The following is a 26,054-nucleotide window of genomic DNA, read 5'->3' on the forward strand; positions in this document are numbered from 1 at the left end:
CAGGCAATACAACTATAGTGCCAAAGAAAAAAAATTATGAGGCTTAGAGCGGCTTAAGAAAAATTTCGCAGTTTCACCCAAAAGGCGAAGCATCGATTGCAATAGCAAATTAATAGACAGCTATACAAAGCAAGGATGTTAGTTTTATCGGCCGCATAAAGTTGTAAATATGCGCCCACTAAATAAATAAGCACGGTATCACGCGTGCACAGGTTACATGAACACATCTCGCTCGATGACCGCGGAAACTCGTTAAAACGCTGGAGTGAGAAAGCGTGCCAGAAGCAGCGGGCAAATTGACCTTTGCGTTGTCTATTCTCTCGCTTCAACGCGAACGTCAAAAAAAAAGAGAGAAAAAAAACAGAGCATACAAAGCTACTGGCACTCGGCGCACGCCCTTTGTACCCATCGCAGTTTGCTATGAAGATGAGTCCCCCGCAAGCGCACACTTCGGCCACATAGCAGATCGCTTTCAAGATACGATGCCTGCGCACCAGCTCCATCGGCAACAGCCGCAAGAGCTGAATGCAGCTCCCCGCTGTTGCCGTTGCCTTCTCCCTCCCCGTGCCCCGTGAGCGAACCGAACCAAGTCCGCGCGCTTCCGGCCGCCTTCCTCAACTTGCCGGCTCACCCTTGCAAGCTTTCACCCGCACACAGCGTACGGCGCGACCAAAATTAAAAAAAAAAAGGATCCGCTTAAGTGATTATGACGATAGTGCTGAGCTGACCAAAAAAAAAAAAAAAAAAAGCAACTGCCCCTTTTTGGAACGTTTTGTCGGCCGATGAAGAGCGGGCATGGCCTCCGAGACAGGATGATAGCAAGCGTCTACTAATCTTGAAGGCTATACAGGGGGCCACTGGAAGCCAAGCCCGGCCAAGCCAGCGGAAAATCCAACATGGCAGCCCCCAAGATTGGGTAGGGTGACTCAGACCGTGTGATTTAGTCCGGAAAATCGAACATTGGCACCTAGATTCATCGGAAAAATCGGTCGTGAAAATGCATTAGCTCTATGGGAACCCTAACGGTACATCTATGAAGTCCGGAATATTCAACAAGTCCGAATTTTCGGAGTCCGAAAAATCCGTCGGCTACTGTATATCTGGGCGCAGTTTCAATAGGCAGGGTCAGAAAATCCCAAATGCAGTGAAATGTGGTCGTTATAACCGATAAATTGTTATATGTGGGATCGTTCTAGGTAAAGCCCCTATATATACAAAGTAGCGCCATCCACTTCCCTCCTCCTCCGTTCCACTATCGCGCTCGGCGCGACCAGCGCGATCGAGGCGCGATATCGACAGTGGCGCCGCCTGAGTCGGGCCTGCCGTGGCAGACGACAGCTAACGCGCTACCAGAGGAAATCCGAGGAAAACTTCGATCGCACCCTGCGGAGACGTTTTTGAGGCACGATTTTGCTTCGTCAGTCAGTAACTGGTCTTAATAATGCCGTTTTGGAAGTAGCAACGCGACGATGCGAGACGGCGCAAATATCAAGTGTGCAGCAAGCGTTTGCTCACGCCGGATGGTAAACAAAAAAAGCCTTTTGCCCTCGCCTTGTCGGTTGCGGCAACTTAAGGCGCAGCAGCATGCCATCACAACGAAGTTCTTGTCCCTAACACGTTTGATCCGTTTGTGCGTACAGCACTTTCGTCGCACAGGCCCGAGAATGGCAGTCGGAGCGCGCTGGAAAGAAAAAAATATACAAAAGCGCGACGCGAACTTCCACGTGACACGGATTGGCCAATGGGGGAGCGGAGGAGGCTGGGGCGACAGGAGGCGGTTAAGAGAGGGCGAGGAGGAAGCACCGGGGTGAGCGCGGTGGCGGCAAGATCTAAGAATGGCGCTACTTTTATAAATATAGGGGCTTTAGTTCTAGGTGGGTTCGAGTGTATATCAAAGATCATTCTGCAGCATAAATGACTTGAGACATTCGTGCAGGGAAATAAAGATCAAAAAAAGTACACATCTGTGCGTTCGACATTGTCTTGTGTAAAAATAAATCTTGACATTTCTGCTCTTCACTTTCGGCACTAACGTTCAGTACATCGCCAAACTGTGATCGAATTGCACGCTTTCCGGCCGCTAGATCCTATGTGAACAAGAAAAGGTGCAAAGCGCACGCGATTGAGAACAATAGCCACCCGCTGCAGCAGCTTTCTTCCAATACTCACCCGCCTGTCTCGCATGAAAACGCCGGTGGGCACTCAGTTTTCTCCTCCGGTATCAGCAAATCTCCTCCCGGGTCGTCGCACGCTACATTCACAGCTATCGCCACCAACACTATTAAGCTAAGCAGCTTCACCCACCTGTTTCACAGCCCGTGGGGCATATTGCTGTTCAAATCGTACCGCATGCTTTTAATAGGCAATATCCTAAATGCGTGTCGTGTTCCGCTCTGGCGGCATTGCATTGCGGTGTCACTGACCAGCTCGTTTCGGTGTCCCATTGCCGTCTTAAACCACAATGTAAAAGGAAAACGACAACGTGCATTTTGGGTCGCTCGGGCCTCACCTGCTTGACGGTGTCTCGTGCCGCAACGATTCACGCCAAGTGGGCACGTCAAAACTTCCTGCCACAATGCCCCGCTCGAAGAAGCTGCTGACCCAGGCCAAATTCGAGGAGTGCAAACGTAAGCTTGCTGAAGTAGCAAGAACGACAACACACACCTCGGGCCCAACGATTTACACAACACTAAGCATTAGTCGAACCTGGATATATCGAATCTGAAGGGGATCACAAAAAAGTTCGACATATAGGTAATTCGATATATAAAATAAAAGTTTTATACGAAACATTTCAAGCGGATCTTACTGCTGTTTTTTATATACAATAATTTGTTATATGCGGCTTATATGTGGGTTCGATGCGAGTTGGAATCAGGTAGCTCAAGACAGGGGTAATTGGAGATCGCAGGGAGAGGCCTTCGTCCTGCAGTGGACATAAATATAGGCTGATGGTGAAGATGATGATGTGGGTTCGATATATTCGGGCTCGACTGTATGTAGATGTCAACTACAGTTGAGTCTTTCAAATTTTGTTTAGTGACTTTGGATCGTACGTCTCCCGGTTAGTAAGTTTTTCCGGTTCGTACACTTTCTTATCGAATTTCTTTTTCAAAAGGTACGAATGAGGTTCTACCGCACTTGCTAGTATCAATATACAGAACTATTTTGCAGTTCTCTTCGGCTATATCTTGGGTGGGCTGTATTGAATAAACATTAGGGCAATCTCCATGCAGATCCTCGAAGTAGATAGGAACAGCGCGCAGGGTAACTATTTTGTGGCCTGGTGCATAGATCCCAGCAGCCACCACAGGGCAAGGTGAAATTTCACTTCAGTTACCTGGCAGTGAAGGATCGGGTAGCCGCACGGCTGGTGCAGGGGCACCTCCATGAGGGACACAGGGACAGGCCTCTCGGAATGCCCCCGAGGCCCCCTTGTCCACCATATAGAGTGTGTCTGGAATGTGCGACAGGTGTGGGGGCCACGGGCTCGGTGACACAGGTCCCAATGCTTGCTCCTGGGAGAGCTGATCTTCCAGCCAGGCCTGCCAGAATACACAGTGTGATGAACTGAGCTAGTACACACGTTAGATGTGTGCTGCAAATTGACACAAAGAGAGGCACAAACCAAAAATGTGACTCTCAACACAACTATTAGCTGAATTGACTTTCCAAAAGTTAAATTCTTTACATGCGTCATAACGTGAACAAGGCCCACGCACACTGTCAGATCAGTCAATCCAAACACAGTGGTGGTTCAAGACTAGGAAACATACTGGCTAAGCTGTAGCCAAGAGCTGTAAAGAGAATCTGTAGACCAATTTCCACAACAGAGGAGGAAGCCTGGGTCGGGGGGAACTACCATTTCCAGTAAATGTGAAATGCAGAAATGCTCTCATACGTAGACTTGTACACATTACAGAAAAACAAGTCTACGATTACAACTACAATTACTTCGTTACAGATGTAATTGATCACAGTAACCAATTACTGACTCGTAAAAGTAATTGAGCAATTACTCAAATGTAATTGATTATTTTTTAGGTTACATTCCTCCAAACCTTTATTAACCCTTTGCGGTCCGTTGTCGGGCAGGGCCCAACAACGCAACACGGCCGCAGCGGTCCGCTGTCGGGCACCGCCCGAAAAGGGTGTTCGAGGGTTAAATTTCGCAGTTTTTCTCACTGCGATTCGTGCGCATTCTTTGTATACATGCTGTGCCATCTCGTGAGGGATAAATAAACTTTGTTTGTTGAAGTTTACTTCTCTTTGCACTAGGGTGCAGCACAATGTTCAGCACGGCTTCTGGATACCAGAGCATTCTCACTTGCGCGCGGAACAGCACGTTTGCATGGTTCGCTGAGAAGCATGACCACTTTTTCACCGCGTGCATTTTACGGTGGCGCATTTGGTGAAAGCTTCTAGAGGTTTCCATTGTCAATAGCTTTATATTGAGGCGCACACAGCTGCAGAATCATGCTGAGAAAGAACAGCGACATCTGCAGTACCGCAACAACCTCTTCCAATAGCTGGTGGGTGACGTGAGGGCTAGAGCCAAAAAACGGGGATCGTCTGCGCGGACGAATTGTGAGGAAAGGCTAGATGGAAGGAGCCGGTTAATCTACAAGCTCCCAGGCCGAAATAGCAAGGACTGTGCTGTTTGTAGCGACCGAAAAACAAACGGAGGCAGGAGGGAAACTGTGTTTTTCTGCAAAACCTACAGTAACAACCCTGGCCTGCACCCAGAAAAATGCTTCGAGCGGTATCACACGCTGCTCAAATATAGGTAGAGGAGTTGCCTGCAGAATGAAAAATAAAAAATAAATATCCTATGAGTTTTTCGTCCGCAGTTCGTGGTTTTCATCACGGCGCTATAAACTGGCAAAATAGTTTTGGATCGGGACAGCCGGAAAGTGGGTAAAAGTTTCGGACTGCAAAGGGTTAACACCGCACAAATACTGTAAACAGAACGAGCTGGCCTGGCTCTTTCAGTGCATCCTCTGTAGCCTTTCACATGTCGCTTATATTCACTGACAAATTTCTTTTCAAAACTTTTGTGGGTCATCTTCCGTTGTTTTTTAGTGAAAACACGAGCAGCAAGACTGAAAACTAGTTCTATGTGCACACTTCAGGGAAGAGCAGTATTTAAACGTATAAGCACCTTGTGCACATGATTCTGGTTACTCAATGTCGTGATTCCTGAATCTGCGTTCTCCATCAAGTGCAGCTGTTGCTGAAGCTCGGAGAAGGTGCTCCCTTTTGGGCAACAACAAGCTGGAAAAACTGTCCGCAAGAGATTTCTTGGCATCAACGCCTGGAGTGGTTATTACTCTCGAGCCAGATCAGCGTTGGCTCAAGTCACCGGCCAAAATCTGGTGGAGCATTAACAAGAGGAAACAAATTTCGACGCCACGGTTTTCCAGTCTGAATATGCACATCCGCGAGGCTGCTGCAAGGCACAACGAGCATTCTACTGTAGTTTGCACCAAATTCAAGTGCTCAAAGCTGTCTCCTGTTACAGCATGTCTTGTCAATAAAGTAACTGGTTACATATCATTGGGTACAGAAAAAAGTCACAGTATCTCTCGAAAGGCGAAGCATTGATAGTGATAGCAAAGCATTAGACAATTACATGAAGTAAGGTCAGTCATTTTACCGGGCATATTAATTACAGGAAACACTAACTTACAAATTAAATGAACAAGCATGGTGTCGTGTTCGTACAGGCAAACATGAACAGGTCTCACTCATTGACCATGAAACGAACACTCGCTATCAGAACAGAGGTGTGCTAAAGAGTGCCGGCAGTTGAAAGCAAACGCTTCGTGCTGGTCCTCGCTTAAATCGAGTCTCGAAAAGTTGAGATTACACGACCTCCAACACTATAGGCGTGCGGGAACACAGCGCACACGAAGATACCAGCTACCTCCGCTCAGCCAGCCTTTACACCTGCTCAACTGCAGCTTCTAGCATGCACTCACCCCCTTCTAGCGCATGCTTGATCACGTGACCTCCAACATTGGACTGATTTGGGCCATCCTTTTCAGCTGGTATGATACAAGTGAAATTTCTTACATTTAACACAGAGAAGCTTTTTGAAAGCAGGAGTGACATGCTGACCTTAGCCTCCTCCACATAAGGAGCGAAGAGGCGAGGCCGAGGGCCTGCCAACCAGGAAGCAGCTCCCCTGGAGGGTGGGGCCTCCTCCCCTCCCAGCATGCATGGTGGTGGGCGGGGAAAGAGGCCACGCCTCTGGGCCGACAGCAGGGCATCCGCGGCCGGGGGAAGCACGTGCGCCGTCCGCACGTGGCACAGCAGCTCGGAGAGCAAGTCTCGCAGTTCGCTGTCACTCAGCAGGTCGCGCCGACTGCGGGCGCCACGCCTGGCAACGCTGTGTGCCGTCTGGCTCACTATGTTCGGCTCTGCACAGATTTCAACAGGAGCTCAAGAAGTAACAAAAACTGGGCGAGTTGGTGCACTTGCACTTTCAAAGAAACCGAGCAAAAAGACGATACACGGTAGAGGAAGACAGGACAGTGCTAGTCCTGTCTACAGGGTGCTGCCCGTCGTCCTCTATGTCATGGGTTCTCAAAGTGGAATCTGCGGAACACAGGGGTTCCGCGAGCTACTGCTAATTTGTTTCTGGTTCCGCGCTTGCCAAGTGGCTAAGACGGTGAACACGAGGTGGGAACACGAGGTGGATCCAAAGAACCTCCATTACCCATTTCCGAGTGTCAAAAAGCACCATCGCATTGCGTAACAGCAACACACAAACTGCGCAATAAATCCGCCAGCAGCTCCCAGCCTCTGAGCAGTAGCCACCCAGCCTCCGAAAATGGGCAGCCCGCCTAAGCTTTTGCCCTTGATCTCGGAGGCCGCAACTTACCACCATGCGCATTTTTCCAGTTTGTAGATCGGGGCTGATAGTGTGCACGCTAATGAATACATCGGAGAATTACAAAAGTAAATGCGCGGAGCACCACAAATGCACCACTCAAAAGAGCAAAAACGGCACTAGCGTCCAGCCGAAACGAAGCGGCGGAGTCCGCATCTGTCCGCATCGCCATTTGTTGTCAGCGGAAATCGTACGTGAAACGTGTCTGACAGCAACGCCGGAACGCTTCGTGCCTAACCGTGCCATTAAAGCCTTTATTCTTGCGTTTATCGCGGCGCATAACACCGCGTAGAGCTGGCCGCGGTTTTGTCCGCACATGTTGCAGCAAACCGTAGTTTCGCTTTAATTCAGTGCAAAGTTGTCGAAGATGAAGCGCACTGCCTACATTGCGATGGATGGACGATTTATTGGCGACCAGCTCAGGTGTGACAAAATAATCGCGATGTGTGCGTGGTAGTGAAAAGAATGTCTCAGATGAAGCGTGTCTCAGCCGCGGCCTCGCTGCGAGCGCTATATAACCAGTCACGAGATGACGAGAATTGCAGCTTCTGCACTACTCTTGTGCAAAATAGAAACACGATTTGCCGATTATTTAATAAATAAAAGCGTGTTGACGTAGTAAGCATTTGTTTGTTTTTTTGATACCCTCAATAATTCTACATTTGGTAAATTTGGACATTCTTTTTCAGTCCCGTGAAATCAGAATTAACGAGGTTTTACTACTCAAAGTAGAGTCGGCACTAATTCTAAAATCTCTTGTGACGAAATGTTACAATTAAGTGTCCCCGTGCGATAAGCACTGAAAACTGCCATTCTTTCTCGGCATATGTCTTGGCTCATAACTATTGCACCCAGTTTGGACCACGTGTGGTGCACGTCGCCGTCAAAGTAGCCTGCCGAACGCCACCGTTGGCCCCAAACATCTTGCGTGCTAAGCCTAGCCTCTTAGCCTCTCTATTAGAGAGGGGGTTCTTGGCACTTCATGGAGCTTAGCAGGGTTCCCTGGGACCAACATGCTTGAGAACCCCTGCTCTACGTCTTTGCTGTTTCTTTCAAAAGGTTAGCCTAGCCATATGCCTAGAATGCTAGTCTGGGTCAAAGGTGAACAAGAAAAAAAAATAAAAAATGAAGAAGAAAGGTATGAAGTAAGAAGTAAGTTTTTAAAGCGATTAGCATTTTTTAGCCATTTTGTGTCTATCTATATCTAAAGATTTTTCCAACAAAAGCAACCTGGGTAGTTGCCATAATGCCAACTGGACTGTTGTACTACTTATGCGTGAGACCCCTGTAAAAACAGTGCCTCTGTGCCACACTTAACAGTGCAGAGAGGAGGTTTCCCATTGGAAAGGCCTCCTTATGCCACTCTTCAATTTTGAAAAGACTCTTTTATCTGGTGGAATAGAACTTGTGTCACAGGATTCCCTCACATGGAGCAGCCCAACGCTGTGCCACGAATGTTCGTGGGCAGCAAGAGATTAATTCCTGCGTGAAACCTAAACATATAATGTCGGCTCACAGGCATCTCTAAAGCACGCAAAATGGAAGATCTCACGATGTTCATTTGATTTGCTTGGCTCGATTCTCTGTGCCCATTTTTGGTCAATGCTCCAGAATGGGTATGTGACACAGGAGATGTGGAATGTGTTACTGTGATTAGCATTCTTAGCAAGACACTCGTGCACTGCGAGCAACGATGGATCAATTCTCAGCGTTTGCATGCTGCCACCAGTGCAATCGTGCATGGCGACTTTGTGGCTGTGCCGCTCAATGGCACAGCGTGTCCAGAGAGAGAGGCTACAATACACGGCTCATGCACGACACGTCTAGACAGTGGCAATAAGGTGTGTCGGTACATTGGTTGAATGATAATCACATTAACGTCGGCAGTCACCGTGAGATGGGTTCTGCCAGAATGTTTAAAAAGCCCACAAACACACACACTCAATAAAAAAAATTCACCGATGATTACAATACTGCCTAATCCGAATTTGGAGCACAGCTGTTTAGGTGTTTGAATTCGCAATATATTGTGGCAAAGAATTTGATTCTGAACGACAGGGTCCTCTCGGCGGCAGCGCTGAGCCTCTACTTGGGCAACTCATTTAGCAGCAGCGGCTGACGAAGTATTTCCACCAGTTGCGTCACTCATTGTTCAGAAAGAATGCACGGCGCGCAGGGAGCGCATTCTCTAGCGGCAGCAGCGCAGACGAAGTAGCGCTTGCGCAGCGAGTCCGAAACCCACGCCAGTGCTTTGTTTCCATAGCGCTCGCTGCATGCCGGGTTTCCACCGTTGAGCATGTCTTGTGCAGCACTCCGCTTGCCTCCTCACCCTTTTGCCATGCTCTCCTCCTCCGCTTTCCCCCGTTCGTGGTACAGCTATAACCTCCTCCTCTGCGTGCCTCCTCCAGCTCTCTTTGCTCTCGCCGTCTTTCATCTTTCGATGCACTCCACGTTCACTCGGTTACGAGGGACGCCGACACCGACGCTCAACACAGGAACGGGCGCCTAAGAACTGCGCTCTAAAAGGAGGAGCAGGCAGTGGTGTATACTGTTGCATTGCACAAACACCAGGAACTGGGAAAACAGAGCAGGACACTTTAATTAGGTAAACTGAAAAAACAATTAGGCATGGACCTCATCTTCTCTTCTGCCATGCGCGAGATCTTCGTCTTTCTCTACATGCCACATATTGGATGTGGCATTTGCCTCCCTCCAGCATCCAGATGCTGTCAGATGTAGTGTTAGATGAGGTGTGGGCACTTCACTTCATTCTGAAGAATAGGGCTTCATGCGCACAATGTGCACCACTTCTGGTAGACGCTGCCTCACCCTGGAGGAAGGAGGAGTGTCAGGGATAACCTCCTAGTTCACGTCGTGAGACGTCGTACAACTTCATATGGACCACAGTACCTCCTGAGTAGCTTTTCTGAAAGCCCTTGCCAGCAGATGGGACTCCAAATCCAAACTTTCACGCCTGGCTGATAGGTAATGTATCGGTGCCATAGATTGAAACATCGAGCGTCGTAGTCCTATTGTCGGGTGACTCTGATGCACGCGAGCTGTCTCGCCTCTTCAGTTCGCTGAGCAAAAGCTTCAGCGTCCGTGCCTGTACCACCGCAATCATGTGGTAATCACATCGAGCATCGTTGTCACTTCATGGCCATGAAGAAGGCTAAATAGCGTTGTTTCCTGCTGCGCCGTGTTATAAGCTAATGTGACGTACGGTAGAATGTCATCCCAATTTTTGTGTTCCACGTCTAAGTACATAACTCAGCATGTCCGCGATAGTCTTATTCAAACGTTTTGTTAGGCCGTTTGTTTGCGGGTGATAGGCTGTGGTCTTTCGATGAGCCGTGTCGCTGAGGCTAAGCACTGTCTTTAGGAGTGTAGCCGTAAAGGCAGTCCCTCTGTCCGTTATTATCATTGTTGGCGCACCACGCCTCAGAATCATGTTTTCAATAAAGAATCGCACTGGTTCGACTGCGGTGCCACTTGGAAGGGCCTTGGTTTCTGCATAGTGTGCCAAGTAATCGGTGGCGACTATTACCCACTTATTTCCAGTATTGCAAGTCAGGAATGGTCCGGGAAGGTCCATTCCGATTTGTGCAAACGGCATCGTGGGCATTTGGACTGGTTGTAATAGCCCTGCTGGTTTTGAATATGGTGATTTGCGTCGTTGACAATCGAGACAGGTGCACACGTAATGTTTCATACAGGCGACAATCCTTGGCCAGTAATATTTCTCTTTGACTCGGCCAGTGTTCACGTGTAGCCAAGTTGGCCAGATGTTGGTTCATCGTGGCAGGCTTGTAAAACCTGATGATGGATAGACGTCGGGATGACAAGTAGGCGGCTCCTTCTGCTTGAAGAAAAGTTCTTCTTGTAGAGAACATCATTACGGAAGCAGAATGATCGTAAGCTTCTGGCAAATGTCTTGGGCATGCTTGTAAGCCAGCCTTCTAAGAAATCAATTAGCGGAATCAGCTTGCTGTCTTCCCGCTGCTGACGAGCAATGGGGGCTGTGCCTAGAACTCCCATAAAAGACATGTCTTTGTCACCTTCTGTGACTTCCTGCTCAATCGGTGATCTTGAATGGCAGTCAGTGTCGGTGTGTTGTTGTCCGGACTTGTACACCACTGTCATATTGAATTCTTGAAGACTTAGGCTCCAACGTGGTAGTTGACCGGATGGATCACAGCCACCAAAGTGAGTGATGATCGCTGACTGAAGGAACGGCCATAGAGATATGGACGAAACTTCATAGCTGCCCATACCACCGCATGACATTCCTTTTTTTTGTTGAATAATTAGACTTGGCACATGAGAGTGTCCTGCTTGCGTATGCAATGACTCTCTCGGCTGAGTCTTGCCACTGCACGTGCACCGCGCCTAGACCTACGCTCCTAGTGTCCGTATGAATCATGGTAGGAGGGTCCTCCTCAAAGTGAGTCAGTACAGGAGGCGTTCGCAGGCGCTGTCAGAGATCATTAAATGCAGCTTGTTGTTCTTCGCCCCATACAAAGGCAATATCTTCTCTTGTAAGGCGCGTTAACGGCAAAGCTATATGAGAAAAATTGGCAATAAATCTTGGGCAATACTTGCAGAGACCTAGAAACCGCCTCACTGTCTTCTTGTCTCGTGGCGCTGGAAACTATGTGGCGGCCGTGATCTTGTCGGGGTCAGGGCGGACATCCAGACTCACATGGCCTAGGGACTGCAGTTCCCCAAACCAAAGTGACATTTTTCTGCTTTCAGTGTTAGGCCGGCAGACCGTATCGCTTGTAAAACCGACAGCAGCGGTCTTAGGTGTTCTTCAACTGTTTCCGAAAAAAAAAAAAAAAAATCTATGACGTCATCAAGGTATACTAGACATGTCTGCCACTTCAGGCCTGACAGAACCGTATCCATGAGTTGCTGAAAAGTTGCTTCAGCTGAGCGTAAACCGAAAGGCAGGACCTTGAATTTGCGCCCGTCAGGCATTACGAAAGCAGCCTTTTCTTTCGTCTCTCTTGTCGACATCGATTTGCCAATAGTCACTCTTTAGGTCCATCGACGATACGCGGTAATGGGTATACGTCTTTCTTTGTCACCCGGTTCAGCTTGTGGTAGTTGACACAAAAATGCAGACTGCCGTCTTTGCTTTTGACCATCACTACCGGAGATGCCCATGGGCTTTTTGAGGGCTGGATAACGTCGTAATCGAGCATTTTCTTCCACTGCTCTTGGATCGCTTTGCATTTTTTCGGTTCTACACCGTACGGGTTTTGTCGGATTGGTCTCGCTGTCTCCTCCGTGACAATCTGATGCTTCATCAGTGGCGTCTGACCAACTCTGGATGTCGACGAGAAACAATCGTGAAACTGGGTCAGCAGGTCCACAAGGCACTGCCTTTCCACAGGTGATAAGCTTGCGCTCACGTCAAGAAAAGGTTGCGATGCTGAAGTGTCTTGCTCTCCCTGTTGTAATGCAAAGCATTGGCATAATTCTGCAATCTCATCGTGGTAAGCAACTGCTGCGCCTTTTGCAATGAGTCGTAATTCTTTACTGAAGTTTGTCAGCAGTACTTCTGCTTGCCCATGCACTACTTTGATGATTTTTCTGGGTATGGCAACACCTTGAGTGAGCAAAAGCGTAATTATCTGCTTGGCAAGACCTTCTCCGTTGTACTCTGTGTCGCACCTGACGGAAACAAGACAGACGCGAAGATAACGGTGGTACGGTCACGTTGTCTATGATGCGCAAGGACTTGCGTTGTAGCCTTGCACTTTGGTCCACAGCAAAGGTTAGTATATCGTCTGGTATGTTAATGACAGCACCGTACTTGCGTAAGAAGTCCTTACCTAATATGACATCTTTGCAACAGTCGGGAAGAATAACAAAATTTGCGACGAATGACAAATCCTCTATGTTGATCCTTGCAGTACACTTGCCAGTCGGTGTCAGTAGCTGGCCTCCAGCGCCTCTAATGTGCAGCCCCGTTCACTCCATTTTCACTTTGCGAAGCGTATCCGGCAGTTTTTCACTTATTATTGAAAAGTCCGCGCCAGTATCCACCAGCGCCGTCACGTCGTGGCTGTCAAATGATACAGTAATAGCGGCGCTAACAATTTCATCTGTCGTCAAATCATCCTGCTCTATCGGCTGCTCGTTCGATGGTAATGGGGGATTTTCGGCAAATTGACGTGTGGCAACCTTCCCCCCTGAGGTCGCGGCCTTCAGTTTCCTCGGCGTGGGCTGGGAGATCTTCCTCGAGCCACACCGGTGGAACTGCGTCGTGCAGGCGGAAATGATGCCCCAGAGAGGGGGAGCGCAACTAGAAACTGGGAGAATCAGCTCGCCAGCTCATTGAATTCGTGTCAATGTTTGCTTGGCTGCCGTCGAAAGCATGACGCGAAGCAGTGGGTGGAAATACTTGGTACCCTGTGACGCAATACGGGCAATGACGGCAGATGTGGCCCGCTTCCCCAAAGTGGAAGCACAAGGGCCTATAGTCAGCTGTGCGCCAAATGTCAGTTCTGCCAAGCAGTGGTTACGTCAGTTGTTCCTTATGGTACCAAGGCAATGCCGGTTGAGACTGCGACGATGGCAGTGACTAGTGATACTGTGGCGTCGGCATCGAAGGTGGCGGTCGACAGGCAGCATCTGCGTAGCTAAGCTGCTGGGTCTTGGGATTTGGCTCGGGAGCTGAAAACACTTGCCTTTTTTCTTGGCACACAACTTCAGCCACCGACACAGCTGTGCATTCACTTGGCATGGCAATGAGCTTCTTAATCTTACTGAACAATTTCGCGGCGCAAGGAACCCTCGCCTGTGACCGTCACTGCTGCGGCACTTGTCGGTGCACCGCTGGTCAGGCGATCATACTGGTGGCAGAGAAGATGTAACATGCGCTCTATGGCTATCGATTCCTTAATAAATTAATCGACACTAGTCGGCGGGTTCCGCACAAGACCAGCAAACAGCTGCTCCTTTACGCCGCGCGTGAGGTGGCCGAGTTCTTTTGCCTCGGACCTATCGGAGTCTGCATGATGAAAATGACGAGCCATTTCCTCAGCAAACATAGCGACAGTTTCGTTCGGCTTTTGAATCCATGATTCGAGAAGGCACTGTGCGTGGTCTTGCCTTTTGGTGCTCCCGAACATATTGAGGAACTGGCGGCAGAACTCATCCCAGCTTCGCCAGTTTCCCTCGCAATTTTCGAACCACGTGCGGGCTCCGTCTTCAAGAGAGAAATACACGTGGGATAGCTTCTGTCCAGCACGCCACTCATTATATTTGGATGCGCGCTCGTGCTCCTCCAGCCAGTCTTCTGCATCCTCGTAGGTGTTGCCGTAGAAGCTCACAGGGGATCGAGGATTCAAAAGAGTCACCTGTGCAGGGCCTGAGGCCAGTGTCGCGTTGCACAAACAGCAGGAACTGATAAAACAGGGCAGGACACTTTAATTAGGTAAACTGAAAAACGGATTAGGCATGGACCTTGTCTTCTCGTCTGCCATGTGCGAGATCTTTGTCTTCCTCTACAAGCTGCATATTGGATGTGGCAATATTATTGGCATACACCATCACTGAACTGGTATGAATCAAATTTTTTGTACATAAATTTAAAAGAAGAACATGAATTGTGGTGAATGTTGGGAGCAGGCTCTTATTTAGGGCCCGATTTTTTAACAAAAACCAGATGCCTCAATTCTGTCAACTACGTCAACTGGAGCATCTAAGGCAGACAAATTTGATACATTAGGTCCCAGTTTACACTAAGTCACTTTAGTTTGTTTGTGCCTTTCAAAGCCCTATCACTGGTAAGCAATGATATACATCTTAGCAGCAGTGTAGCCATCACTGATGAACCTCACGTCAAAGATACGGATGTGACTGACTGACCAGAGCACAAGTTAGGCTCAGGAGGTGCTGCTCTTGCATGAAACGGACGTGTCATTAATCTGTGCTTTTTTGCACACTGCTGTTCTGGGCTTTCTCTTCGGGCCCAGACATCGCCTTACTTTTTCTTTCAATTTGATCAGTCCTGGTGCAAGGGTTGAAGTAGCACAAGTTGACTCTACTACATTAGCAAGACAGTAGGGAGGTTAGAAGTAAGTGACAAAAAAAAAGAGAGAGAGAGAGAAAAGAAAAACAAGTCACCATTAAAAAAGTAGGGGCGTGCGAATAGTGAAATTTTCTAATCGAATCAAATATGAATATTCCCCCCCAAAAAAGGGCTTCAAATATCGAAATTGATATAAAATGTTTTATCACTTCTGAACAAAGTTCCCTGTGGTCTGTTGGACAACAAAAGGCTTATTTACGTTATTTGATACATTTAACGACTTTATGAACTGAATTTAGTTCACTTGAAAAACTTGTAAATGAGAACAAAGGAAATGTGACTGTATCTGGCACAGTATGACAGTGACAGTAATTCAACAAACAAAAAGCACATCAGCAGATGAACATAGAACTGTGGTACTCATTGAAGGAGCGAAGCGCATTACTGTACAGTATCACATGTCATTTTAAAGGGGTGGTGACACTGTCGAAATAATAAGTAGATTTGCCTAAATATGGACGGAAAATTCTTAGGCAGAAACAACTATGCATAAATGGTTTTCTTAATGCTCCTGAACACATTGCGTGCCTGCGCAACAACTGCCTGCAGCAGCAGAAGGTCCTCCACTCGAATCAGTCTGTCCCTGTCTCTCCAACAAAACGAATATTCAACAACTTCCAATGGTGAACTCTCAAATTGAATAGCAAGAACCACTCGATTCAAAATTTGAAATATTTGCACACCCCTATTAAAATGTGCAGCCAGACAAAGGCTCACCTCTTTCTTCCATCCTCTTGAGCAACTGCTGCTCCCCCCACTTGAGTACAGCCACCAGGATCTCCAGCTCACTCGCCTGCAATTTCAGACAGCCTTCTTTCACCTTTCTTGTGATATTTAGCACTACATGTCGCTTACATCCTTTGTGTCTGAATACAGTTAAACCTCTATATAACCAAGTCGGTAAATTCCAGCACTTGGCTTCATTATATTTTGCAATATTTAAATTCAATGTTTTATGTAATTAAGTACAAAGGCTGATGAATTTTTACGAATTTCAGCTTAGACCACTAATAACGTAACCGTTTAAAGTGCAGAACCAGCTATAATGTCGCCTTTTCCGACTCCCATTTATCTTTTCGTACAACTCCATGTATATGCACACCACTTATAGAGCAGCCGCACAAGGCAAAATACCGGTTATGATGCCGCTACCACTGGAAAATCCTACAAACAAATGGGAGGGGAGAACAACAAGGGCGATGCAGAGGAGGATGAGATGCAGAGCTTAACGAACGAGGAACGAAGAAAAAAGGAAAGCGGTGGTGGTAGCAGACCTAGGTGACAAAGAAGCCTTTGCTTGACCGCTTATCATCCACACTGAATGAACGTGGCTTCAGTTTGTATGCACCCATCGCAAATCGTGTCGTAGTCAAGTGCAGATATTGCGTGTGCGACCTTGACTGCTGACAGTTTAAGCATTGTACCACAAATCCACATGCAAGCTTCCGCAGTTCCTACCAGTACATGTACTGTACTATAAACCAAAGAAGTTTAAGGACCAAGGGATCTGACAAAAAGCTGAATATCTCCGCAGCCTCAAAACGCAGCCTGGTATTCCCATTTCCAGCCTCTACTGGTATATGCGAACAGCATTGTCATATACGGTTTTACTGGCTACTTTTAAAGGCTGCTCAGATATTTAGCGTTTTCTGAGATCCTGTGGTCCATAAACCTTTTTGGTCGATAGTACATGCAAATTCGTAGCAGTAGTCACTGCCGATTGCCAGAGAAACCAAACTCCGCTTTACATGTGTCGCTATCATTTCAGCCCATGCACACGATGGCACTCCCAATTTCTATGTAATCGTCTACGGGTACAAACATATCAAGGGCGAGCTTCCCACAGCGCACTGTCACTTTTTCGTCTTCTTTTTTCCCTCGCGTAGTTGTAGACTGGAACGGCCTTCCTTACGACGTCCCTGCCATCACCAGTTCATCTGCATTCACGGAAGAAGTGTCAACGATTCTCTCACCTTAACTAATATTCTTTTAACTATTGTTGGAATCCCACCCCTTATGTAATACCCCAGTGTGGGGTCTTTAAGTAAATAAATAAATAAATTAATAATTCAATAAAGAAAGAAAGAAAGAACGAAAGAAAGAAAGAAAGAAATGGCAAGCCGCCCAACACCTCTGCCCGCTAGGCCTAACCAATGCGCCTCGCCTGTAGTCTGCAACCAAAGTTGCGGTTTGGTGGTGCGTCAACAAAACATGTCGAAGTCTCTGTACGGCACTCGGAAAGCGGAGGAACCACCTTGATAACAAAGGTGAGGGGCACAGGTGGCATGGTCAACACTCAAATGGTAGCAACTTGGTACGTGGTCACCATGTTTCTGACATCGCACGTACGCCGATCAGTTCCGAGAAATAGAACCAGACACTGTACTCAAATTTCAGTCGCCGTTCTACATTAGTTCTGTGGAGTCCATGGTGAGGAATTTCGAATATTCGAGCAGGTCTGAAAGACGAATTGGTGACTGACTTACATGCCTTTATGTAGTTTTTTTTTTTTTTTTTAACTTAGTCTGTTTCATGCAAAGACCGCAGGGTCCTCAGACATTAATCTTTCAACGTTTGTAAATTTAAACAGATGCAAACATCTCGGTCACATGTTTCGATTCTCAGATACACACGGCTACTTGGTCTACATGTTTTGCACATGTGCACCCTTTGAAAAATATTGTTTTGGTTATAATGTGGTTATACATTCTTCAAAAGTCTCAGCAGCCACGCATGTTTTGGACGACCCTCTTCCGCTAGGGGCCCCAAATGCTGCTCGACGTCCTGCAGCTCCTGGCGAGCACGATACAAATCATGCATTTGAGTGAGATACGTCGGAGACGGGCGAGTTGGATATGTCGTGCCGTATACGCCAAAATCACTTAAGATTTGCACCCTGGACAGTTCGGAACGTTGAATGCGGTCCACAGCAACGCGGCGATCAGCTGTTGCTGCAGCATACGTGCACAAGTCCATGGCGAGCAAGCACTTTTTTGTTTGGCGAGGGCGCAAACTCAGCACGCTCTCTTCACTGCACACAACTGTAGGCCAGCATGCTGCAAGCCAGCCAAGCTAGCGTGCGATGCACTCTGGTCTAGCAGCTTTGGCGTGAGATAGGACATGTTCTATTCCAGCACTAAAGCGTGCCGAACGCGGCCAGTCACAGTGACTGTATGAGCATCCACTTTTCAGCAATGTAGCATAACTGCGCCAAGCGTCCGCGCTATGCTGACACGCACTGAGATACTGTGCCACCCAGGCTATGGCTTCGTCAAGGCCAGCCACAGAGTCGCTTCGATCAGTGGGGCCGCCGTGCTGCTTTTGCCTCCGCACGCGCTCAACGATGACAGCACACATGCGCACTTGGACACACTTCTTCGACCCAGATCTTCTCCCCCAAACTCTAGTTGCCTCGATGTGCAACCTCTTCTTTTCATCATGCACGGCGGCAAGCGTATAGTGAGGTACCCTATGGAACTCGGGCATTCCACACCATCTGGCGGAGGGCGCGGCAGTTAAGTCTGATGGCACTTGGTGGTGGCATGGCAGAGGGCAACAGCAACTTAAAGGTTCACATCCCATTCTGTTTATGGCTACTCACACTCATTTTTCAAGCAAAGTTTGTATACACTAGTGTGCGCTGGCGATGCATCGCTAAACCTCCGGATCCAGCGGCGGCTCGCTGGCGCTGGAGCGCGAGTCATTAGACATGGTGCCAGCTGAGTAGGTGCGCGCTCACGCCACGTGCACAGCCAATCAGACCCATTTTGCTTCTGCCGGGGAGGGAAAGGGCAGGAAAGGGTTTCGCGCGCGCTGCACCCACTTCGTTTCCGTTCAGTTCAGTCTCGGGAAAATTGATGGGGTGGCCGGCCGCGTATTGTGCATACCCCCGAACAGGCAGCTCTCGCAGAGTGCCGACGGGAGATCACCCGTGCAAGGCACGTCGTCGACAGGCCGATTCTACGGTGCGAGCTGCTGAAGCTGCAGCACTCCGCCAACGCCGAGCAGATCACCTGACCTTCCCTTGGTCACGGTCAAGTTACACACAAGAAACCTAACCGTCAAACACAAGGTGCACCCAGGACAAGCTTTACTTAACCCCATTTTCCGGTAGGGGAAGGGCCAATTATTTTTTTATTATATCCTCAGTTGCTGATTATTGCTAAGTATTCTCGGCATGACGAGGTATCATTTAATACAACTGTCATGTTCATACGACATCTGCAAGTCACCTAACCAACAGGTTCTTTCTAGACGTGGTTACAGGCTACCCAGATACGCCAAATCTGCCTGAAGTTAGCTAAGAAGACCTTGTCCTTAATACATAATTTTGTTGATTTTGCAAGTCCGCAACGAATGTGATGATGATTTATTGGCATTCCCTCTGAAATAGGGCGTAACCAGTTATTAGCGCCACCTATCCGCTGCTTGGGTGGGTAACACTAGTGTATGGAAGAATATAAAGTAGTGTGCTGCTGTAATTGCTGGTCCTTTGTTGCCGCCGACTGCATGCAGATGACGCTGCCGCATGATTGCTGCCACATTTAGGCTACACCTCCTAGCCTGTGGCATTTTTGACGTCGAGGGAAAATGCCATATTACCGCCAACTTCAAGTGTGAAACTTTTCCGTTCGGTAGCGCAGCTCCTGTCAGGTTAGCAGCCTCAGTTCGTGATGCCAGTGTACAACAACATCGAGCCGTTGAACAGCAGAGGCGAAGACTGGCCATGCTATGTGGAGTCTACGTTGTGAACAATGTTGAGGAAGAAAAGAAGAAAGCTGTCTTCTTCAGGTGCTGTGGGCAAAAGACATGCACTACTACACGACCTTGTCAAATCAGCAAACTCTCAAGATAAGTCCTTGGAAGAAGTTCTCATTCTCAGCAGTCACTTGTGCCCAAAGTCTTCCGCTGTAGTGCAGCGTTTCAGATTCTACGCTCGTGTTCAGGGGGAAGGAGAGTCTGTGAAGAACTTCATTGCATCACTGAAAAGCTTGTCTGAGCATTGTGAATTCAGGACAGAGCTTGAGAACATGCTGCAGGACCATATTGTTTGTAGCATTAGTAATGCTACAGTACAAACTAGACTTCTGGAAGAAGCAGACCTAACAATCAACAAAACTGTTAAAACTGCACTTGCAATGGAGTCTGCCACAAAAGACGCAAGTGAGCAATACCAGGCTGGCTCAAGCACGCACCTGCCTATGCATCTACGTCGCCTGGTGGAACACCCTATCACATGGGTTCTCAAAGTGGGTTCCACGGAACACAAGGGTTGCGCAGGCCCCTCCTCGCGGTTCCGTGAGCCACTGATAAATATTCCCTGGTTCCGCGCTTGCCAAGTTCGTGTCGCCATAGTCATCAGCGAAAATCATACGTGACAGCAAAACCGGAACGCTTCGTGCCTAATTGTGCCTTTAAAGCCTTTATTCTTGCATTTATCGCCGTGCATAACACCGCTTTGGCAACTGGCCAAGTGCCTTCATAATTGCGCAGTCGCCACCCATGATCGCGTCAACACCCACTACGGTTCCGTCTGCAGCGGTTGCGGCAGTAGTTTCGTAGTTTGACAGTAGTTTCGTTTAGTAGTAGTAGTTTCAAACAGTAGTTTCGTTTTGAATCGGTGGACGCGTCGGCCTCGTGCCTTCAAAAATGCGTAGTCACCATCCATGATCACGGCAATAGCGACCGCGGCTTCGTCCGTAGTTGTTGCAGCAAACGGTAGTTTCATTTTGTCTTGGTACGTGCGTTGGCCGCCTGCCTTCAGAACTACAAGGTCACTGTCAATAGTCAGCTGCGTTTTCGTACCACACCGGTTGCGGCAATCACTAGTTTTGCTTTGACTCAGTGCAGAAATGTCAAGGATGAAGCGCACTGTCTAGAATTCGTTGGCGACAAGCTCAATGGCTAAAAAATGTCAAGCAGAAACTTCTCTGGGAGTTGTCTACGTATGTGTAAGCATTGTGCCACTTGCTCATCTCCACGCAGCCTTGTGTCATTATCAGCGTTAAGACACTTGATCCGACCAGTACAAACGACAGCGCTGCGGCAACTTGAACTGGTGCGGACGGAGGTGCAAGGTGCATTGATAATGCAAGCAAAGTACTGCAGGTGGGGGCGCCATGTGTGCTGATGACGTTCCAATCATCATAAGCCGTTATCACTCTTTAGCTCCTTGTCCAGACGTGCCGAACCATTATGAACCGTGATCAAAGGACTCCGGCGGTGGCACGGACCGATCAAACATACTCTGGCACGGCCGCGTGGACCTTATCTTGAAAGCGATCAGCAAAGCGGACAGACAGTGCCGACTGCTGCTAACTTCGCACGTTGTGTTTTCGCTGCTTTGTTTGCCCTGAAGTGCCAGGCAGCCCGAAAGTAACGTATCTCGCTGCTGCGGGCTCTATCTTGAAAGCGATCGTCTAACGCGAGAGATGGATGGACGGACTGACGCATTAACAGTTTTCTCGTTGCGTAAGCATAGAAATGCTTACGCATTCAAAAATAATGTATGTGTGCGCGGTAATGAAAAGCGTGCCTCAGATGAAGACGCGCGTTGCAAAGGAAGTCGCAAGGCCTTTGCAAGAACACTGCGAGCGCCAATCAGATACGGGATGACGAGAATTGCGGTTTCCGCACTGCTTTTGTGCAAAATAGAAAGAGGATTTTGCGGATTCATTCAGTAAATAAAAAGCGGTTGATGTAGTAGGCATTTGTTATTTTTTTTATAACCACGATAACTCAGCTGGCAAGATTGTTGTTCAAGTATAGAACAACTCCACGCAAATGTGACAGGCCGTGCACCTTGTGAATTGTTATTTGGAAGGAAAATTAAAGCACCTCTGGATGTGTTAAGATCAAGTCTACAGACAACTCTCCAAATGAAACAGCTGAAGCAGAAACTGTATGCTGACCGAGGTTGTTGTCCCGCCGCGTCAATGCAACCTGGAACACCGGTCCTTGCAAAAAACTTCAGGCCTGGAGTACCTTGGGTACCAATTTCTGTTACAGTCTGTCTAAGTGTATCATCTGCTAGTGTCGCCCTGGAATATGGAACAATATGGCATGGTGATCACCTAGGGCCCATATCTGAACCACCCTCACCCACGCCCACATGCACAACATGCCAGACGCCATTCCTCAAGAACCTCCCCCGCTCTCCGAGGAACAGGTCTCAGTCAGATGTAAAAACACACAAGTGCTCCTGCAGACTTGACAGCTTCTTAGAGAACAGCCATCACAGTGAGAAGCAGCTTGAGAGACGGGAAACCTCCTCATCATTATTCTCCCTGAAGGTGGACACAAATCGAAGGGGAGAGGAGTGTAACCAGTTACTAGCGCCACATAGGCACTGCTTGGGTGGCCAATGTTGTGCATGGAAGCATAAAGTCAGTTTGTTGCGCGCTGCCGCTTCTACGCTACACCCTCTAATCTGTGACAGAAAGATACAGTTTCATGCTGTGTGGACAATATTTTCACATCGGTGGCATGAAGCGAAGCCAGCCATGCTTTCGTATCCACTCTGCCCTTCAGCTAATAGTGCCGCGCGCAGTGTGGCGACGTTATCATAAAAAGCGGGGAGAGGATGGTCCATCTGCCTCTCGCTTCAACGAGTCTCCAAAACTCAAGATTACACAACCTCCAGCGCTAAACGCGAGGGAGGACAGTGCACGATGCCATGTCACCTCAGCTCGCCCAGTCTTGGCACATGCGGCAGATTACCTCTGCCTTCAGCCACGCTGACAGCCATGTGCAGCCACAGTGCGCTAGGAAAGGAGACCTGCCCTTGACCACCGTGAGCTCACTCCACCCTTTCCCCTGCTGGCAGCTGAAGATGGCACTGATCAACCCACCATCCTTCTTGGTGCACCCTCGCACGCTTTCACTCGCACTAAAGCATACAGCGCAGATGAAATCTTATCGCACTTTATAGAGAACATGACGCTGCTACACTACAGCGGTTGCTCTCGGTTGCAGAGCATGCAATTTAAGAGGTGTGTTCACAAGCAGCCGTATGCAATTCAACCATTTGACTATCTGTGTTCGCCGAAGTTTCCATTTATTGTCTCGGTATTCCTTAGGGGCGGCATTGAAGCTTCATTATAATTTAGAAATCGTACCTAAACACACTTCCTTATATTGAGGTTCAACATTCATGGTGTTCTATGGACAAGAAGTTATAAAAAGTTAAATACTTCGTTATACTTCAGTTTAACTGTAGTTTGCTTTCTATTTTTTCTATTCCTGATCCAGAAAGACAGGTTCTCACCTAGTGCTCAACACTTATCGCTGCTCTTGTGAATCTGCCTGCTGGCCTAAATTTTACGTAAAACAGAAAGGCAAGGCTCATGTGAGGTATGCATAATAACCAGGGATAGCAGTCATGTACAGCACCAATGTAGAGGGCAAGCCAATGGGTGGCCTACAGAAGCATCACTTTTTAATTTTATGTAAAATGCTAGCCTCTTTTTGGCATTGTACTTGAGTCGCATTCCACATGGGGCATTTCTGGCCGATCACTTTCAAGGATGCAATCACTCCGACGAGATTTCACGTGAGTAGCACAAGACACATTGATGTCTACGTGTGACGACATTCCTGGCGCACAAAGCCAAAGAAGATGTCTTCAGACAGTGCCAAGAAAGTCACTACAGTTAAACCTGCTTATAACGAACCTCCATATAACGAATTCCTGGATATAACGAAGTTTTTCGATTCCCCGCCGTTACTCCTAGAAGCACATGTATTTGAGACCTCTACGTAACGAAGTGGCAGCGGGAGACCCCCTCGATATAACGAATTTCCCCCTCCGACCACCTAAAGATTTCGCCCCAAATTTTGTCATTTTTGCGCGAGCAGCAACCGGAAGCACCTTCTCCGCCGCGATGGAATGCGAAGCGAGCGCACGTGTGCGTACGTGCGTGTGCGAGGCGGCCCTGCATCCCTCGACCCGGCGATCTTGCCGCCGCGAGCATGACCTTTCCCCCTCCCTTCATTCAAAAATGATCCTGCCGCTTGCTGCAGCTGGCCTAGCCCGCCAAGCCGGCACTCTCTCCTTTTCCAGCTGATGTTGCCGACGCGCTGGTACACGCTGTGGCACATCAGACTCGATGAGCGCGGACACGCGCTGTCAAACGCTGGCGGCGTGTGGAAGCGCCGCTGGAGAAGCGAGCGAAGTGACCTTTGTGCTGTTGTCTATCGCTTCAACGCAAACTGAGCGCCGAGAACACACAGCGCGCAGAAAGCTACAAGCCGCCGACGCACCTACACTGCTAGACTCTGCCCCAACGCAGACCGCGCGCCGCCCCGCTATCCCTCCCCCCTCGCTCCCTCGCCGGTCCCTCGAGCGCAACGGAAGAAGGCGCGCTTCTTCCCTGCTTTTCTTGCGCGCGCGAGATTTAGACGCGGTCGTCGGCTCCCATCGCACGTTTTCACTCGCACATACAGCATACGGCGCGCGGCGACTGCGTTATCGCCCTTGGACTTTAGGGTACGGCCACGCTAGCGGCAAAAACACGCAGCAAAAACGCGCGTCAGAAACGCGCGGCAACGCGTCATGCTACGCGCGGCAAAAGCGGCAGGAATCGGGGGTCTTGCGACGTGCCGCGCGAAATGGTTTCTGCGGCAAATGCCGCATGCCGCGAGATGAAGAACCAATCAAGAGCGACGAGCGTGACGTCACGGAGCCATCACAACCGGAACGCCGCCGGTCCGCGCCGGTTTTCAATCGACGATCGTCGTCTCTCGCATGAAACAACGAGCGCTCGCGGTGTTGCTCGCCCGTTCGTAGAGCGCGGGAGATCTTATCGCGCTGCCGCGCGGGGAGACGCGCGTGCCAGCCTCGCGGCAAGGCGGTGACGCGCGGCAACTTGCCGCTCGCTGCATGACGCGCGCGTTTTTTGCCGCTAGCGTGGCCGTACCCTTATATACGGAATATCTATGAGCCAAAACCAATTTTAGGGCCACAACGCGTCATGGACACCATCTTTATATAGCAAATACGGATCTCAAGGGCCATACTTTTGCTGGTGGAAACCGAAAATACGTCATAGTTGTCGCCCCGGCACTTTGGGCGGCCAATGCCATCGTCAAGCCACCAAGCCACGCGACATGAACAGTCAAAATGGCCGCTCGGGCCGGCGCGGGGTGGCAGTTCGCAACGTATGATGCGGGAACGGTCCCACAGTTGCGACGCAACAGCGGGGTTACCAATGCATTGAGTTCTATCGGAGCTGTGCCGGGACCGGTCGAAAACGACCTAACAGCCGGGAAAACGCAGCCCCCGGGAACGTAACCGCGAGGTTCTACTGTAACACTATACGACACTACGACGCCACCGTGACGCTCGCTCTTCGTTTCCGATGCCTCGCGCTTGTGCGAAACGACAAGGGTCCACGCATCCGGTACCTGGTGTGACATTCCGAGGATGAGTGCTTCGACGAAAACGGAAAACGGGTGCGCGTTACAATTGAGGGCGCGTTAGAATCGAGTAAATACGGTAAACGTTTATTTTTCGCATTTTCGTGCCGAACCTGCATATAACGAAATCCTCTTTATAACGAAGTTTTCCGGGAATTTGTCAATTTCGTTATATCCAGGTTTAACTGTATAACACAAAGATGCCAATTCGTCTGGCACTAGAAACTCACGAGAGTGGACATTTCCCTGAAACTAAACACCTGAGAACACCAAAACAAGACCTGTAACAAGTGAGCTCTAGGACCATCCCAAAATTTGGCACACTCAGCAATGTAGATTCCATGTGCACAGACAACTTAAAAGCCTTGTAATGGGCCCTTAATGGCTGCAAGAGTTTCCTGCAGTGCCGTAGCAGCAACAGACTGTCTGTTGCTGCTCCTCTGTTAACAGAGAGCTTCAGCTTGTCTGCAAATTGCTGACCGTTTGCAGTTTACCAGGTCACCGGGGAGGTATACAGCAGCAATAACGCTGGTAATGTAATCTTTTCACGCTTCGCCTAATCGCAATGCCTTACAGAAACATTTTTGTGTACCATGAGTGTTCTGACTGAAAAAACATTTACAGAAGACACTCATAACA

At 48.7% G+C, this 26,054-nt stretch overlaps 1 protein-coding gene across 1 annotated transcript in view; it reads right to left on the minus strand.

The window, feature by feature from the left end:
• Positions 1 to 26,054, minus strand: part of LOC119457496 (BTB/POZ domain-containing protein 7-like) — an 83,364-nt gene that overhangs the window by 18,555 nt on the left and 38,755 nt on the right. The window contains 3 exon segments of the mRNA XM_037719082.2: positions 3,341 to 3,545; positions 6,121 to 6,422; positions 15,717 to 15,792. Of these exon segments, the coding sequence (XP_037575010.1) occupies positions 3,341 to 3,545; positions 6,121 to 6,422; positions 15,717 to 15,792 (583 nt within the window).

Source organism: Dermacentor silvarum, chromosome 7 (genome assembly GCF_013339745.2).
Source record: "Dermacentor silvarum isolate Dsil-2018 chromosome 7, BIME_Dsil_1.4, whole genome shotgun sequence".
NCBI classification, from domain to species: Eukaryota; Metazoa; Arthropoda; class Arachnida; order Ixodida; family Ixodidae; genus Dermacentor; species Dermacentor silvarum.